Genomic DNA, 17,044 nt, shown 5'->3' with positions numbered 1-17,044 from the left:
CATTAAAATGACCTTGCCATCTTTTTAGAGGAAGCAAAAGTGCATTATCTTCTTTCTAATGCACAAATAGTATTGAGAGAATAATTCTCTGTTAAATATGGTATCCAAGCAGGTAATCAAAATTATAGAATGAAAGACACAGCAATGCTTAAATTTAAGATAAAAGGTGCTGTAATGGAATAAAAGAAACCTGCTACTGTTCCATGTCGAAATGTTCTATATGAGTCATCTAAAAGCCAGGTGAGTCCTACTACTGAACTAGGCTCATTCTCAGGCTTCTAGTAGAAGGATAATACTGATAGATATTTTGTCAGTTCTGCCAAACTCACTAAAGTTGATAAGAAAAATTACAATTTACTGTGGACCACGAGAAACGCCACTTTCATTGTGAGGATTAAGATGCCTTGCTGTGAATGACTTAAATGTAACTGGCTAAAAGAGGACATGTACATAACTGGTTTTATCACCATCCTGATCTCAAGTAAATGTAACAGACTGGTAGGAAAAAAAAAAAGTCAACATACCAGAAATCCTCAAGCAGAAGAATCAGTGTTTAAAACTGAGTATCTTGTGTATGCTGTAAAATCCCTACAAACTAATTCTGCTGTTCTCTTGTAAGTGACACGAGTTGCATCATGCAACTTAAAACATTTGTTTATTGTTGGGTCTGATATAAGTCACTGCTTTTGTGGTTATATTAAATTGTCAGTATATTAAATTTCAAAAATTGCTGTAACTACAATCTGTGCAACCTCAACTGATTGAGAAACGTGTGCTTGATTCTTGTGTGTGTGCTGCCAACAGCTGGGACCTAAGGCAGCACATGAGAGCACTGAAAGGAACAAGTATGGAGGCCCCAGTCAAATAGAAATGGTGTTTCTTAGCTCTTGCCTCTGATTTCTTTACCCTGTGGTTGAAATACAAAATAGGGGCTCTTTTCTGCTCTTTCTCGTCATTTTGCTTTTCATGATTGATCTGGCCAATACAGTGACAAGGTTTAAGTCCAAGATTGTAGACAGTGGAAGTGGCATTAAAGTATTATTAATATATGAAAGATGCCTGGTACATTTCCTGAAAATAAACAGGAAGATAGTCACTAGTGATTGTTGGTTGGGGGTTTTGTATTGTTTTAGTATTTTTATTTATTTTTTTTTTAGTAAAACACAACTCGGCATCTTTACCCAGGTATCTGTTGCGAGGAGCAACCAGAGTCAGGCACGTAACACTCAGAGTTATGGTGAATGCTCCACTTCATTATACAAGCTGTTGTCCTTTATAAAGTTCTGACATACGTGCATGCACTCCTGCACCTAATACTAACATTTATTGGCTACAAGTAACTGTTCACCTGCCGCGACTACCCTACTAATTGGTTACAGCATTTTAGGTTTATGTTCTTTCTTGCTCTTGTGATTAGCACATCCTGGCTTGCTTTCTCACTCTTGCCACCTGTTTATCTCTTATTCTCAGTCCAAGGTCAGCATGCCTTTGCTAGCACTAAAATAGCCCAATTTATCCCAACACTGCAAAGCAAGGTCTCCGCGGCCTCACTGGCCCAAAACTCCTCCACAGGTATCTGAAGAATATCAGAAGTAACATACTCCTGCTTCCTCTTGTATGCAGTTTTGAACACAAAAGATCAATGTGTTTGCTTAACACCCTGATAAGGATTAACTGGCAGTGTTTTAGGCTCATTACAGAGGCATTGGTCCCTTCCAGCCCACCTCTTCTGCAATTCTGTAAGTGCTATAAGAAATAAAAATTCTTTTAGGTATCAGTAGAATTAAGAGGATCTAAGAAAGAAAACATAAAAACTTTTAGCCTAAATAACCCTACAATGGCCTTAAAAAAAAAACCCAAATATTGAAGGAATATTCTAAGCAACAGAATCTGAGCACAGCTTAAGTGTTGCACAACATGAGTTCTGAAAACAATCCAGGCCGTGTATTACAGTAAAGGTTTTTAATACTGTTTGAATAGCTGGAAGATTTTTGAAAGTGGAATTACAGACTTAATGTCACCAAGTCTTAGAAGCTTCTCACAATTTAAAAGCTGAAACCAGGACTGCATTTGAAGCACCCACCCGAAGTGCTATTTCTGCAAATCAAATGCAGTTAGGATGAGCTCATGGCAGCTGAGGTTTCCAAGAAGCACAGCTCTTGAATTTTCCTGCAGAGCAGCTGAGCCCATCCAAGGCATTTAAAACCACAGGGCTGCTGACTGTTGGTTGTGCAGGAGCCTGACATGCAGGACTCTCAGCGTGGGCTGGTGGCCTCAGAGCATCCAGGTGTGACATTCTAACTGTAACACCCTAGGCACTGCCACCAAGGGAGCTGTGGTTGGTGGCACCACTCAGACCCTTTGGGCTTCCTTCAGCTGAGCTTTTACCTGAGACAAGCACACTGCTGGCTGAGCCACAGACCCCCTGCTCCCCTCAGGGTACTGCCACCCTTGGGTGAAGTACTCCAAGACTGGCCAGGCCACAGGAGTTTACAAAACTCCAGCCACATCCTAAAATGTGCAACTTTTGACCCACAGCCACAGAGCTCAGTGATGATGCACAGCAGTTACTGTGAGTGGCAGGGTGGAAGATAAAAAAAACCAAAAACCACTACCACAAAGGTGTGAGCAATGGTGGATGGACAAAGTACCATCCTACACAAGATACAAATACGGTGTTTGCCAAGTGAGAAGTCAGAATGTTTTGTTCTGTGGCTTCATAGATGATGCTGAAGTGGAGTAGTAGCTGATGTGCAATTCCCCTATTATCTTTTAAAAACGAACATGCAGCCATCTCAAAGCTACAATGAGCTTGTGGGGGCAGAATGGTTCACCAGGCATGGAGGGGGGATTTTGAGAGTCAGATCCTTTCTAGCCTGGCTCCTGATCCCTGGGATACAGGTGTTGCTTTTCACTTCCTCAGTTACAAACTGGAGGTAGCTGTCTATCTCTAGAAAAGTATTGTGATAGGTTTATTCAAAATATTAACTGCAAAATTATAAATGGTAATGAGTAGGACACTGTGTTGTTTATGAAAATACCATAAACAGTTTATTAATTGTTTTGATTTATTGCCATGATTTGTCTTTTGTCCCCAAAAGTCTGGTTCGCACACACTACATATACAACAGAGAAAAGCTGAAATCTCATGATAGAACAAAACTTTAGTTTAGAAAAAAAAAAACAGGAGAATGGAGGAAAGGCTAGATTTTCAGTTTCTGTCAGTTCAGCAGAAGCACAATTACAATTTGCAATAGAGCAGTATTGACTCTACAGAAGAACTGATAGCATTCCTTATTGCCAAAAGAAAATGCCAATGCTACGAAAACCCATTAAGTGCTTGCACCTCGCAATCAAAGATACTTTGGTGCGTGTGGATGTGTATATACGTGTGTGCTCATACAGAGAATTCTTTTCTTGACTTCTGTGAGCTTTTTATGGGCACTTGCTCATCCTGTGGTTTGCCAGAAGGACATATTAATCCTGTTTGCTGTTACAAGACTGCCGAACAGATGATTTCTGATGCTCCAACAATGTGATGGACTTTTCAGAATTTTCCAAGTTTCTGAGCAGAGTCTCTAGGCGCCTTTTGATTTTCTTCTGATCCTCAATGGCACATCCAATGACCACAGACTGAAATTTCTGATCGATGGGTCCTGCTGGCACGTCGGACGTGCACGCACCGTAAAGTGACATTAAGCGCATTTTGGCGTCTTCCAAATCATCGAGGAGTTTATTGACGATCTCATCAATCATCTTGGTGGCATGCAGAAGGGATTCCTGCTGCTGCGCATTGCGGATGGTTTCTACGGAAACCTCCACAGTGAGGGTTCGGCCCATCAAGCGATTGGCAGTCAAATTAAGTTCCTCTCTCTCACCTCAGTTGAGAACAAGAAAATATTTGTGGTTACAGGGAAATAGTTTCCTGTACAAATGGCATCATCAAGACTCTCAAACTGCTATAACTTAGCAGTAAACAACTTTTTTTAAGTAAGTGACAATTAACAAGATTTCCAGAAGCCAGAAATGAGCTTTCTGCATTTGCCCAAGTCATACTCATTTCATAGAAGCCAGTGTCTGATTTGAAATGAGGCATTAAAGTCTGCTACGATTGTAAGCAATGTTTTCCCACTGCTGACACAATGTGTCACTTTAAAGCAAAGCATACAATATTACTAGGAAACTTTCAGTAGCAGAACTGGCTCATTATGGATTTCTGTGCCATTCTGAGGGAGAGATTTAGACAATACCCCAGAAGGCCATAAAGAGAAAACTACATATAATAAGAGGCCACGAAAAAAATGGTTTTCTGTTTTCTGAAAGTAACACTCGTGCCTGTCCAGTAGTCAAAATCATTTTTAGCTATGTCATCATCATCAATGTCTCACCCCCAGCAGAGCAATATTAATCTAGATTTTGAAAATGTATCAGTGAACTGAGTATAGGCTTTCACATAAACAGTAGTCACATTCATGGTAGTGCATCCACCTGAACAGCATTAATTTAGTCAAGAAGAGATCTCAGGATAATGGGTGATACTTCAACAACCTCAGCTGGTGCCAATGCTGCACCTTTACCAGCAGCAAAGAGACCTGCTCACAGCAAGCTGCTCCCTAAAAGATGGGCTGATTAGACTTTGGGTCAGTTGGAAGGTACAGGAAAGCAGCTTCTCACCTTCACTGATGTGCCTCATATCCTGGCTGTTCTGTATATTGTGGATCATTTCGAGCAGAATTTCTTTCTCTTGCTCCATAGCAGATGCTGCATCACGGAAAGCCTCTACCCTGTACATGGTTGAACAAAACAAAATGTTTAAATAATAAAATAGCTGTTCAGCTGTATAGCCGCAAAGAACTGTTGGTCTGAAGTTCAGAGTTTAGAGTAAGTACGGTCAGTTCTTAGTTATCCATGAGACAGACTGATTTCATTACTTTCTTCATCTTAATGTCACTTTTCAAGACTCAATATAATTAAAAAAAACCCAAACAAATGGAGGGGGAAATGAAAACAACAACAATTCAATCAAACTTAAATTTTATTTTACTGACTGCTATAAGTCCTGTAGCAAACTGACAATTATTTTCAGCTGCCTAACTAGCAGAGAAAGGGACTGAGTCCCCATCAGGGAATTTGGCAGTGAGGGTGGCAGCTGCAGAGATGGAGGCAGCAATGAGCCCTGGCTCCCTGTGCTGGCTCCAGGCCAGCAGAACCCTTATCCACCTGCAAAGCAACAAACACTCGAGAAAACTGCAACGTGCCAAACAACCCCTTTCACAAAGGAGAAAACCCTGTGAGTGGGACAAAGCTCAGACACTTTTATTAACATGAAAAGGGTTTCCCCAACACAAGTGATGTGCTTTGGTCACTGGGAAAAGATGCTGGACTGCCTGCCCCCACTGTCACTGGGGCTTCCCATGGAATGATGCTCACTGTGATTCACACAGGGAAGAAGCTTCTGTGGGAGCACCTCCAATTTCTGGGCTTGCGAGGAAGCACAAAACTCCTGAACCCAGACCCCTACCCCAGTCCCACTACTGTGCTGAAACTCACATGTAATGCAGTGAGGCCAAAGGGTAAGTCCATCAGAAATTGCTGTCTACTATTGTGCCCACAGCCTGCCCTGCTCGTGGCATGACGTACAGACTCAGCTCACCGTGGGCAATGTGAAAATGCCACACAAGAAATCCAAGTCCAGTTTCTTAATTCATGTCTTATTCCCCACCATGGTTTTAAAGAGGAGGTTTTTGCATTCAGATGCATAATATGGAAAAGAAGACTGGCGAACTCTAATGCAACACTTTGAAGAACTAATACAAAAGAGGGAAATATCTACTCTCTTGGCTTTTCTCTGAGACTTGAGGGTAGGGAATTGCAGAGGACTTTCCAAGCTGGAACTGGCTGCAAGAGTTGCACCAAAACCATCAACTCTGCATTCACAGGCCGCACAGAAAAGTGAGAGTATCATGTGAACCTGGCTGATGGTTTGAGATGCTTGCAATGCACAGCTCAGGAGGTGTAGCTGCATCACGAGAATCCATCCATCTATGCTGAAATGTTTATGAAACCTGGCCAGAAAAGGGGAAACAAACCAAAACATTGTTAAGTCTCTTAGATGCTCTACACTCCAACATTCCTGGGCACTGCCCTGAGACAGCAGCTGCTGTCTCTGCAGATAAGGATGCATTTCCTGAGACAGGAACGGAGCTGCTGCTCCTTCCTCACAGGCTGGCTGAAGGCAGGTAACCTCAAGAAAACAGCAGTAAGAGAAAAGAGGGTGAAAGCAGAAGAACAGGAGCATTTGAGGATATAGTCACTTATTCTGTTTTACAAAATATTTAACCTAATTTAGTGAGTGAAAGCACAGGCTTTGGGCTTTGCCTTTAATGTTTGTTCTGAGGAGGAGTGGGAAAAGTTAATGCAATGCAAATTCATGCCAAGAGCAAATACTTTTAATTATTATTTTGGACTGGTTAGTAAAAGCAGTGAGATAGGTGGAGTCATTTCATGCTTCATATGTCTCCACTTTATAATTTAGGAAGTCTAGCAATATTTTCAAAATGCCTTACCATGCCTTTTTTAAAAAACTAGTATTTTTACAATTTAAAGAATGCATTGTGGTTGTTGGAAAGTGTTAAATTAAAATTTTGAAGTGCAGAATTTCAGTTTTGATAGAGTTTTTAAATCATATTCTGTATATCATTGTACTGACGCAAAGACTAAAGTTCTGCTTTCAGTAGGTAGATCAGTCCATGATTTCCATAGGCCTTGCTGGGTCCTAAGAAGAATGTGGAAAAGCTGTATTGCAGAGCTGTATCCTGAATTGGTATAGTTCTAAAGAGAATGCCTGTAATATCCCTGCTTCCAAAGGCCACCTTGGTATGTGAGGTAGGACCTAAAAGCCAAACTGTCAGAACTAATGTTGCATGCTGCAAAAAAAGAAAAACCACAGTTCACCAACTAAAGCTTTGATTGACATTAATTTACTAAAGGTAATATAACCAAATCTTAAGAACTTTTTTATTTGCAATAATTGCTTCTTCAGAATTATTTTTACCATTTCCTTAACTGCAATATAGAGTGCCACACAAGAATGGGACAGGGTCATTTCAGAACAGTGCTCTAGTGGGGAAAAAAAGAAAACCAAAAAAATGGAAACCAGTCACACTAACTTCAGGAAAATAATGTGTCAGGATCACACCACGCAGTCAGTTCTCACAACTTCCTTCCTAAAATGCATGGTTTCTTAACTTCACAGGTTTCTGGAAATCTTTCCTTTCATTGTGTGGGGAACCCCCCACCCCAAAAAAAAAAAAGTTGGAAGATTTAAACTTCTAACAGAGGTGACTGATGTGGGAAGGGGTGGAAACACAATCCAAGTGTCAAAAAACCAACCAAAGAGCAAAAGGCAAAGAAAAAAGAATATACAAAATACTTACAAAATGCTCATATTTATGCCCAGTTATCAATTATTTTGATGCAGCAGTATGGTCTTTTTTTCCTCAGAGATTAAAAGATCACATTTTTACTTGGATTGAATTTGTTGCTTTGAATATCAACTAAATATTCCATCTATTACCTAACACTGGAAAAGACATTCCTTACTTCTGATTTTCACTGTTTGTGAGCAATTAGCTGAGCAATGCCTTTCTTTGCTACATACCATTTACATGAGCAGAGCATTCCCCTGAGAAACAGGTGGACCAGGCTGTGCTTTTGTTTCCCAGATGAGAAACTTGACACCAGCTTTCTTAGGACAGCTGCAGCAACTCTGTCCTTTAAACCAGTGACTGACTCAAACAGCCCACCATTAAAGCCCACGTGCTGGAGGCTCAGATAAGTTTTTCAAAGGAAATAAACATCTGAGCATGGAGCAGCTTTTTTCTTGAAATTGAGCTAATCATGCAAACTAGAGGGAGACAAAACAGGGGGTTTCACCCTAGCATCCTCAACTCCCTTCAGCTGAGTGTCTACTCCCAGGTGAGCAGTCCTGGGAACACTGAAATGAATGGTGGGGAATATGGCTGATCCAAAGAACAAGATAAAAAATACCCAGCAAGAATCTGACTTACCTCATCTATCATCACACCTAAAACTGTGTTTTCACTTAACCAGCAGAACGCAGTGACTCATAAACAGAGCCTCTGGCCTTGCTTCCAGCTGCTCCTGAGATATCTTGGCAGTCACCACAATGTGAAGGTCCAAGCCCTTACAAGGGGCAAACGTGGCACCTGCCCCCCTTGCCACCTCTGCCTCGGGCACATGCTCCCTGGCAACCAAATGAATTCTCCTTCCCTGCTCACTTTCCATACAGAAGAAAGCCCCTCTGCAAACACCTATCAGGGAGGTACAAAAATACCCCATTAGTATTGGAAAACAAGCTCTCACAGTGGAAAGAAAGGGAGGAAAAGGAAGGCTGTTCAAACTGAAGCATTTTACAATGGCTTTAAACTGAAAGAGGGTAGACTTAGATTAGGTATTAGGAAGAAATTCTTCACTATGGCGATGGTGAGACACTGGAACAGGTTGCCCAGAGAGGTTGTGGACTCTCCATCCTTGGAGGTGTTGAAGGCCAGGCTGGATGGGGCTTTGAGCCACCTGGTCTACTGAAATGGTGCCCCTGCCCATGTCAGGGAGCTGGAACTAGGTGCCCTTTAAGGACTCTCCTTAACCCTAACCCTAACCATTCTGTGATCCTGTGATTTCCAGAGGGATGAGGCTTGCTTCAGAGTTCAATTGACCTTAAGCAACTTGAGAACTGAGGATTGTTGAGGGTTTTAATTAAAGGCTATAGTTCAGTTTGACAAATTTTCACTTATTCTATCTATAAGCAACATCTTGAGGGTCTATAGCAAAACCAAACCAGCTGGAGAAGGAGAAAGTTTGGAAGTTTTTTCCTCCTGTTATTCAAATAAATTTGAAATGAAGCATTTTGATTAGCTGTGAATAGAAAAAATATGTAAGACTTGAGTGACTTTTATCAAATTAGACTTTTTTTTTTCCTCATGACTATTCCACATTTAGAATTATGGCTGTCTGAAAGAACCACAGCAAACTGGGAAGGTTAATTGAGGGTTTAATTGCTGGCTAACCAAACTGTCTGCTTTGTTTCAGAGTCACTCAGCAAATCTAAAACACATTTTTGCATATTCTCATGCTAATTTTTGGATTGTATATTCATCATATGCCCAGACCTGGATGTAAGCAGTGAGACTTGTTTGCAGACAGTGATTTTGTTTAGTCAAATTCAGAGAAGTCTGCAAAGGACTTCAAGGAGATTTAATCAAGCTTAGTGAAAGGCTAATATAACAGCACATCGAGTCCACTCCTGAATAATGCAAAGTAATGCAGGCAGAAAGGGGAAATAAAACTCCCGCATCCCACAGAGCTCTTTTAATTACAGGAAAGTCCTAGAAACATTCTGGGTGGTTCTGTGAAAGCTGCTGATCAATATGCAGCTGTAATGAAGGAAAGGGTGTGTTGAAACAGTACCAGAGGAGGTGAATCAGTGGCATCCTGCACATCCATCCACCTCAGAAAGGACACTATGTAATTTAGCAGAGCTGAGAGGACAGGGAAGATGATTAAAGGCAAGGTATCATCTCTCATGAGGCCAAACTGGGAAAAAAGTCGAATGGTATTATTTAGGGAACGTCAAGTAGCAGGAAAAGTCGGGACATGTCTTGGCACAACGATGAAATTCACACGGCATTTACAGTAACTTTGGAAAAACACACCTCAGCTGCAGAATGCAATACTGCTCACATTTTATAGTGAGACGTTTTAATACACCTCAGAGATGAGGTGGACACATACACAAGAACATCCATAGCTGAACTAGTAAGTGCAAAGGGAGGTTTGGAAGACAAGAAGCCACACGCCAGCATTCAGCACTGCAGCTTAAAGGCTTGCCAGAGACTCCCGAGAGCCCGAATGACACCACGTTTTATCCTCGGATTTCCTGCATCTTCTTACAAAACACCTGCCGGCAGATGCGGGATGGGGGGACAGGGTGGGAGGCCAGACACGATGCACGGCGGGCTCGTACCGCCGTGTCACGGCTCGCAGCGCTCATCCCCGGCTGCTCAAGGCTCCCCGCGACCTGAAGGGTAACAAATCCGAAGGAGCCCTTCGCGCTTTCTCTGAAAAAAGTCTGCTTTTATACATTTGTATACATATTCCTACTTTCGCGCATTTCCAGGTCACGCTAACACACCTCAGAGCAGCAGTTCCCATTTTTAAACTTCGCCCCCATAAGGAGAACCCTTTTCCCCTCGATCCCCTCGAGAAGCCTCACGCCGCCCCCTCCCCCCAGCCGGGGCAGAGCTCCGGCCCGCGGTGCGGAGCCAGCGGCTCGGGGCCAGGCCGGGCCCCGGCCCCTCCCAGCGCCCGGCCCCGGGCCCCACCTGAGCTCCAGCTGGTCCAGGTTCTCGAGCAGGCGGCTGGAGCGGTCGGCCATGGAGGTGGAGCGGTAGAAGCGGCCGCGGAGCTGCCCGCCCGACTGCTGCTGCTGCGGCTGCTGCTGCTGCGCCCCCTCGCTGGCCTTGGCGCTGATCCTGGCCTGGGCCATCCCACCCGCCGCTGCCGCCGGCGGAACCTCGCTGCGGCCGCTCCCTCCCCGCGTCCCGCAGGCGGCGGCGGCGGCCGAATGCCGGCACCTCGCTCATGGCCAAAGAAGGAGCCGCCCCGCCGCCGGCCCCCGCGGCCACCCCGCCCCCGCGCCGGGCCCGCGGGCGCCGCCTCACGCAGCGCGGCGGGGCCGCCTCGCCTCGGCCCGGGGCGACAGAATCACCGGACGGGCCAGGCTGGGGGGGACCGCACTGGGTCGTCCGGTCCAACCTCCCTGCCCCCCCTCGAGAGACGGAGGTTCCACAACCTCCCCGGGCAATCTGTTCCGGTGCCCGGCCACCTCGACAGTAAAAAGTTCTTCGTATTCAGGTGGAAGTTCCTGTGCATCAGTTTCTGCCCATTGTCTCTTGTCCTATTACTTGGCACCACGGAGAAGAGGCTGGTCCATCTTCTTGACGCCCATCCTTTAGGTAGGTGATCGCATTGATGAGGTCCCCTCTCAGTCACCCCTTCTCGAGGCTGAGCAGTCCCAGCTCCCTCCGGCCATTCCTTGGTTAAGGTCCCTGCTCCAGGAGCTCCCTCTATGTCCTGTCTCTGCCCGCTCTCCGCGCACAGCGCTGGGGGCCGGCTGAGCTCACCGGCGAGCTGGGGACGATGGGGCTGAGACCGCAGCACTGGAGCGATCCTTCTGTGACCGACCCCGCAGTGTCACCCGCACCTGCCCCACGCGGGTGCCCGGCCACCGCACCCCCCGACACACGGCACCACCCCGAGAGGCGCCTCTGCTCCTCGCTGTCACCGTCTGGGGCACAGAAAGACTGTGCTCTTCTCTGCCCTGCTCCTGTCTCCACTCCCCTTTGCGACAAAAGCAACAAAACCTGGACCAGCCAAAAGCATCATCAGCTCTGCTGTAGTTCAAGTAGAAGCTACGGGAGGAATAATGACGTTTTCAGTATCTATATTAACTTTGTGTGAGATGGGAGCTGTGGGTATGAGTGGTTGTGTTCCAGAACTGGTCTGTATGGTTGGTTCATTGGTTTGCTCTTTCATTAAAGAAAACAAGGAACTCACAACCACCCAACTGTTATTTTTATCTAAGGCTAATTAAACAGTAAACTACAAAACTGAAAACAGTGCAAGAAACAGGAGGATTAAAAATAAAGGGCTTTAAAAATCCAGAAGCTTGAAAGGAGAGAAAAGTCAAATCAGAGACAGCCCTTACTGCAAGCAGAACCTGAACAGAATTCCTAAACGAACGAACAAACAAACAAACAAACAAACAAACAAAGTACTATAGATATGGCTGCTCATAGTGCATCTTTCTCCTGCCAACTGTAAGAACCCCCTGCTACTTGCGGAAAATAAGCCGTTTCACCAACTGTTATTGTAAGGTTTTACAAAAAAGCTTACTGGAAAGAAAAGTGGTTTATGTTCTCTTTCTATGCCAGAAAGAAAAGATACATCTATTTCATGGTAGCCAAGGCAGTGGATCTGTCTCTAGTAATGACTTGTCCCAAGAACATATTTAATTTGCCTCTATGAAACGGCACCTTCTCTCTCACAAATACCAGCAACTCAAGTCACACGTAAGTTTTACTTGCCACTACTGTGAGTATTTAAAAAGGAATTTGTTTATCCCAAAAGTCGAAGTTTGGACAAATACCCCATGGCTCTAACAGACCAATTTTTGGCACCCAGCTAAGAGGGATTTTGTTGCACAGGGATACTGTTTTGTATGCTTATCCTGCTGTGGTTCAAAATAGCTGTTTTCTCAGGCTCGTCCATTCAGAATGATATCATGTCCCAAGTACTCTCGTTAAATTAATTGCCTGAGTTTTCTTTGTTTTACATGGTTGGATAAGCAAGGCTCATTGCCTGCGAGCTCATGGAAATAACTTCATTTGCACAATTGTTCCATCCATCTCTCTACAGCCTCTATAGAAGATAATTCAAAACCATTTCCCACCCCAAACAGAAACCATTTGTAGCCATGACACATAGTTTGCTACCATTTGTTTCCTGGGATCCTTCTGTTCTTCCCGTACCATTTTATTAAGCATCAATTAGATTTGGTTTAAAAAAGCAGAAATCAAAGTAGCTGAATAGCTCTGAACATTTTGTTCCTCAACAGATGAACAAGGGTTTAATTACACACAGGTAGAAGTTACAACAGCTGAATCGGAGATGCAGAGCAGCCCTAAGTGTCCAAATGTATCACACTTGGCTTACCCTCTTTAACAGCAAAAGGACACTTTAAACTAGAAGGAAGAATAGCAACTGGAGAAACAAAATGCAAATTTAAAAGCAAAAATGATCTTCCAGGACAAGTCTTGAAATTACTGCTTGTGAAAACTGGGGTATTTTCCCTTTCAGAGACTTGGAAGGACATTGAAAACTGCTTTTCCTGCTTTCTAGAGTAGATTGCTCCCACCCCCTCTATTTTTGCTGAAGTATGTAAAGAGACAATTGGCATCACTTTTCCAAAATAACAGCTGGTTGGTCTAGAAAGATTGGAGTCCATCTTTGCAGGAAGGAAAGTGGTTGACAGCTGAGTTGGGGGAATTCTGGGGACACAAGAGGCAGGAATTGGGTCCTTCGGGGCCCCTACACCTGAAACAAAGCACACACTTCATCCTTCTTGCCATCAGTGGTGAAGCATGATCAGGACTGCTGGTGATCCCATGCTAACATCCCTGTCTTCTCCCATGCCCCCACATCTGTGGTCATGTGGATTGCATAGCCCTGCTCTGACTATGGGCACCAGAAAAACATGAGGAGAGGGTGAGTATCCCATTGTTCCCACATTCCCATCACAGCAGTGAAAACACTGGCTGTCTCTTGTTTTAACTACAGCGTTGTAAAAGATGGGTGCTGATTGCAAAACAGAGCAATGAACATGAGTCTCAATTCATACACATCAAGTCCCTTGAGACAGCAGAAAAAGCAGCTTTCCCAGGTCTCAGACATCTGATGCATCCACAGAAGTCCCAGAGCAGGGGAGATGACCTACACCAAAAGCACTGCAAATTGTAACACTACTAAATAGCACCTTAGTTCCAGCTTTGCCTAATTCCTGACCCTGATGTATATATACCTTGTCACATACCCTAACACTTACACATGAGCTGTCATGGAACAGGATCAAAGAGAAAGTCCACACCCAAGAAATGCCATGAAGGATTATTTTCCTGCTTTCACCTACAGGAACTTAGTATTTTCAAGCTGAAAGAAGGGAAATTTAGGTTAGATACTAGGAAGAAATTATTTTCTGTGAGGGTGGTAAGGCATTGGAACAGGCTGTCTAGAGAACCTATGGATGCTCCATCCCTGGAAGTGTTCAAGACCAGGTTGGAAGGGGCTCTGACCAACCTGGTCTAGTGGGAAGTGTCCCTCCCTACAGCAGGCATGCTGGAACTAGATGATTTTTAAGGTCTCTTCCAACACAAACCATTCTGTGGTTAAGAACCTTCCTTGTGCACAGGTATTCTGGAAACATTTCCCAGACATGGCTGAAGGACATATCCATGGCTCAGGCCAGCCAACCAAAACCAGTCTGAGGTCTCCCCAGCACCGTAACAGTAACAGTAAGATGGGCCAACCTGATTTTTCAGGGTGTTTTCAATCAAAATACATGTGTGCTATCACAGTGGTCTGCCCCCTCACTTCGCACCTGCTGAACCTGTGCTGCTGTGTCTTTACTGCTGTTGTTGCCAATGCTAATTAAAACTAGCCCTGGGTTTGCCTCCACACGCCGCAGTTGTTTTACTGTGTAGGCAAGCCCCGAGGTCCCAGGCCTGTTAGAAGTCTGAATGAAGCCCTCTGTCCCAGGAGCAATCTGAGAGCTGCTATGACCATTTTGGGGCATGCAGCAGTTCATTCTCACTGGAGCAAAGTCGAGGATTAAATGAGCCAGTGCATTCTGTAAAGCTGCAGATACTTGGTCGACTGACAGTGGAGCTCTGAGCAAAAAAGGAAAGAGAAGGACTATCAGAAATTAGGATACTGCAGTCAGTGAAAGCCAATTTGCACAGATTTACAAAGGGAACTTTACATTAAATTTCCATGCACACAGTGCTTTGCTGTTCAAGTACACACTTGGTATGTTCTTGCCATTTACCATAAATTTTCTGACTTGTTTACATACACTTTTAGAATATCTCAGGCCGTATTATTTAACCCAGATTGTTACTACTGAGCACCAAACCACTTGAATTAAGAATTTCTACAGGAAACTTGAAGGAGTTTAGAAGGACCAAAGAAAAATGCAGATGCAGACTTTTATAAAGCTGCTTAGCTGGAAAGAATTGCCAGAAAGTATCTTTGTGCTAATGTCAGCCAATTTTTATGAATTAATTTTGAAACAATTCATCACTCATCCTCCTCACCTCCTTCCAATTTACAGCAGTCTCTGTAAACATAGCCAGGACACTGCAAGCAGATGATAGAACACTTTCCTTTTAAAAAACGACAATGGTGTAACTTCATACCTCTATAAACTTCACTATATTTGGTAAAGATTTCATGAAGGTTTGCATTCCATGACCACTACAGGAACTGTGTATTATTAAATAGCAGAAGTAAACAGGCAGATATAACACTTCAGCACTCCAGTGACTTTCATTAACAGTTGCACTGACTTATTTGGCATCTCACCTTGTCTCTGAATATGACCAAAAAGGGGTTTCGTTTCATAAGAATGCGGCACACAAAGCACCAAAGAATTAAGAGCCTTATACCAATCTCAAGTTGTCACGGTTTCACAGTTTTGTAAAATTTAACACATGCACCATACAGAAATTAAGAGCATTAAAATGAACAGCTGGTGGTAATCAGGTGGAGATTAGACGTTTTCCTCATTAAAGATAAATACAAAAAAGCATTAGTGAATTACTTTAGGCTAACAAAGGATGAACTCAAACACCACCACAAAAGTAAATGCTCTTGAAAAGGGCATGACAAGTCACTTCTACTGTAAAAGTACTGGGAAAGCCCCTTTTAACAGACAGGTTGTGCTTGTAAATGCAGGCAGATTTCTCAGATATGCAGGACTCAAAAATTTCAGCCAGTTAAACAAGACTCAGCAGACAAAACCATTAAATTCTGAAACACATTTACAAGACAACTTTTCCAGTTGAAGGTGTTCAACCACAAGACGCTGGTGAGTAACAAGTCACATGTCTGTACATGCAGTGTTTTAAGAATCCAATTTTCTCTGTTCTTTTGGAAACAGAAGTATCACAAGCCTGTGATGGCAGAGTATTTGACAAAGAATAATTTGAGTTAACAGAGAACCTCAGCGAGACCAAAGTTTTCTTCAAAACGAGTCCAAATTTCAAGATGTTGCTAGTTCTTAAAGACTACTTTTATCATAAACTAGAATTCTATTTCATTGTTTTATAAAGACAAAGCAGCAATTCCTGGGATTTGCCACTTGTTTTAGTAAGCAAATGACAAGGCCAATACAATGAGTTTAATAAGTGGAACTTCAAGCGTACAGAATATGTATGCACACAGGACTTTTTTTTTTTTATGCAACCAATTAAGTCATGGCCTATCAGGTACAAGCAAACTGTACATGTATGACAGAATAAAATGTTATGAGAAATAAAGCATACAATCAAATTCTAACACAGCAGACTCTGGAGAAGACCATCCACCCAGGTTTTAAACACCGTTGAGCCAAAGAACTTTATCAGAATGAAACATCTTTTCAGGTGAAAGGAACTTGAAACTTGAGGATCTACATAGGAAAAAATCAAAACCAAACAAACCTGCCCAAAACGTTCTATAACTTGGATGGAGATGCTTTTGAGGATGAAAATTGTCTTCTGTTTCATTTCACCTTTTAACAAAAGCACTGGGAGGGAAAAATTCTGGAACTGATTTTAACTTGAGTCAGTAGCTAAAGACAACTCAAAATCTCCCAGAATAAGGCTTTCTCAGCAGCAGTGTGAACTACACACCTGAATTTTACCAGGAGTACAATTAATCCAAGACTAGCAGTAGGAAAACCAGCAGTAGGCACAAGGGAAAACCACTAAGAGGTCCTGTTCACCCTGTAACACTTGGGAGTCACACTCAAATGCACTGTTAAGTGCTCAAACTATTTTCTTGCATTTGAACAGTTTCTTCAAGCTGTACAATTGCTAATGAGTGTCGAGATACCTCACAAGATTCTTCATTCATTCTACTTGCTTCAGAGATGATGATTACATCAGAGTTGTGAGAAATAAACCAGTGTCAGTCTTCCAGCTTTCTAACCATGATGACAAACCGCTGTAGTTATGCTGACTTTTTGGAATAGTGAGAAAAATCCAGTCTTCCCCACATGTTATTCTCCACAAAAAGTATCTACGTGCCTAATAAGTATTTAAGGATACAGCAGGTAGAAGCAAACTCAAAAGGTGAGTGCATCATAAAAAAGAATTAAGCTGGAATTTTATTACATTGAGATTTCTTAGTGACAACAATCATTAAC

At 43.2% G+C, this 17,044-nt stretch overlaps 1 protein-coding gene across 1 annotated transcript; it reads right to left on the bottom strand.

Annotated features, from left to right (window-relative positions):
* Positions 1–3,477: 3,477 nt before the first annotated feature.
* BAG2 (BAG cochaperone 2) lies at positions 3,478–10,567 on the bottom strand. The gene is made up of 3 exons (XM_062488560.1): positions 10,404–10,567; positions 4,675–4,784; positions 3,478–3,878 (listed from the first exon to the last, which is right to left on the bottom strand). The coding sequence occupies exons 1-3, from the start codon at positions 10,565–10,567 to the stop codon at positions 3,478–3,480; spliced, it is 675 nt and encodes a 224-aa protein (XP_062344544.1).
* Between the last annotated feature and the right edge of the window lie 6,477 nt (positions 10,568–17,044).

This window comes from Cinclus cinclus, chromosome 3 (assembly GCF_963662255.1).
Source record: "Cinclus cinclus chromosome 3, bCinCin1.1, whole genome shotgun sequence".
Classification (NCBI taxonomy): domain Eukaryota; kingdom Metazoa; phylum Chordata; class Aves; order Passeriformes; family Cinclidae; genus Cinclus; species Cinclus cinclus.
This window is presented reverse-complemented; position numbering and strand designations above follow the sequence as displayed.

Excerpts from the sequence above, each read along its gene's own strand:
- BAG2 (XM_062488560.1), bottom strand. The coding sequence starts at position 10,567 with ATGGCCCAGGCCAGGATCAGCGCCAAGGCCAGCGAGGGGGCGCAGCAG. Across the intron at positions 4,785-10,403 it reads CTGGACCAGCTGGAGCTCAG|GGTAGAGGCTTTCCGTGATG; the intron begins GTGGGGCCCGGG and ends AACCATGTACAG. Across the intron at positions 3,879-4,674 it reads TATGAGGCACATCAGTGAAG|GTGAGAGAGAGGAACTTAAT; the intron begins GTGAGAAGCTGC and ends TTCTCAACTGAG.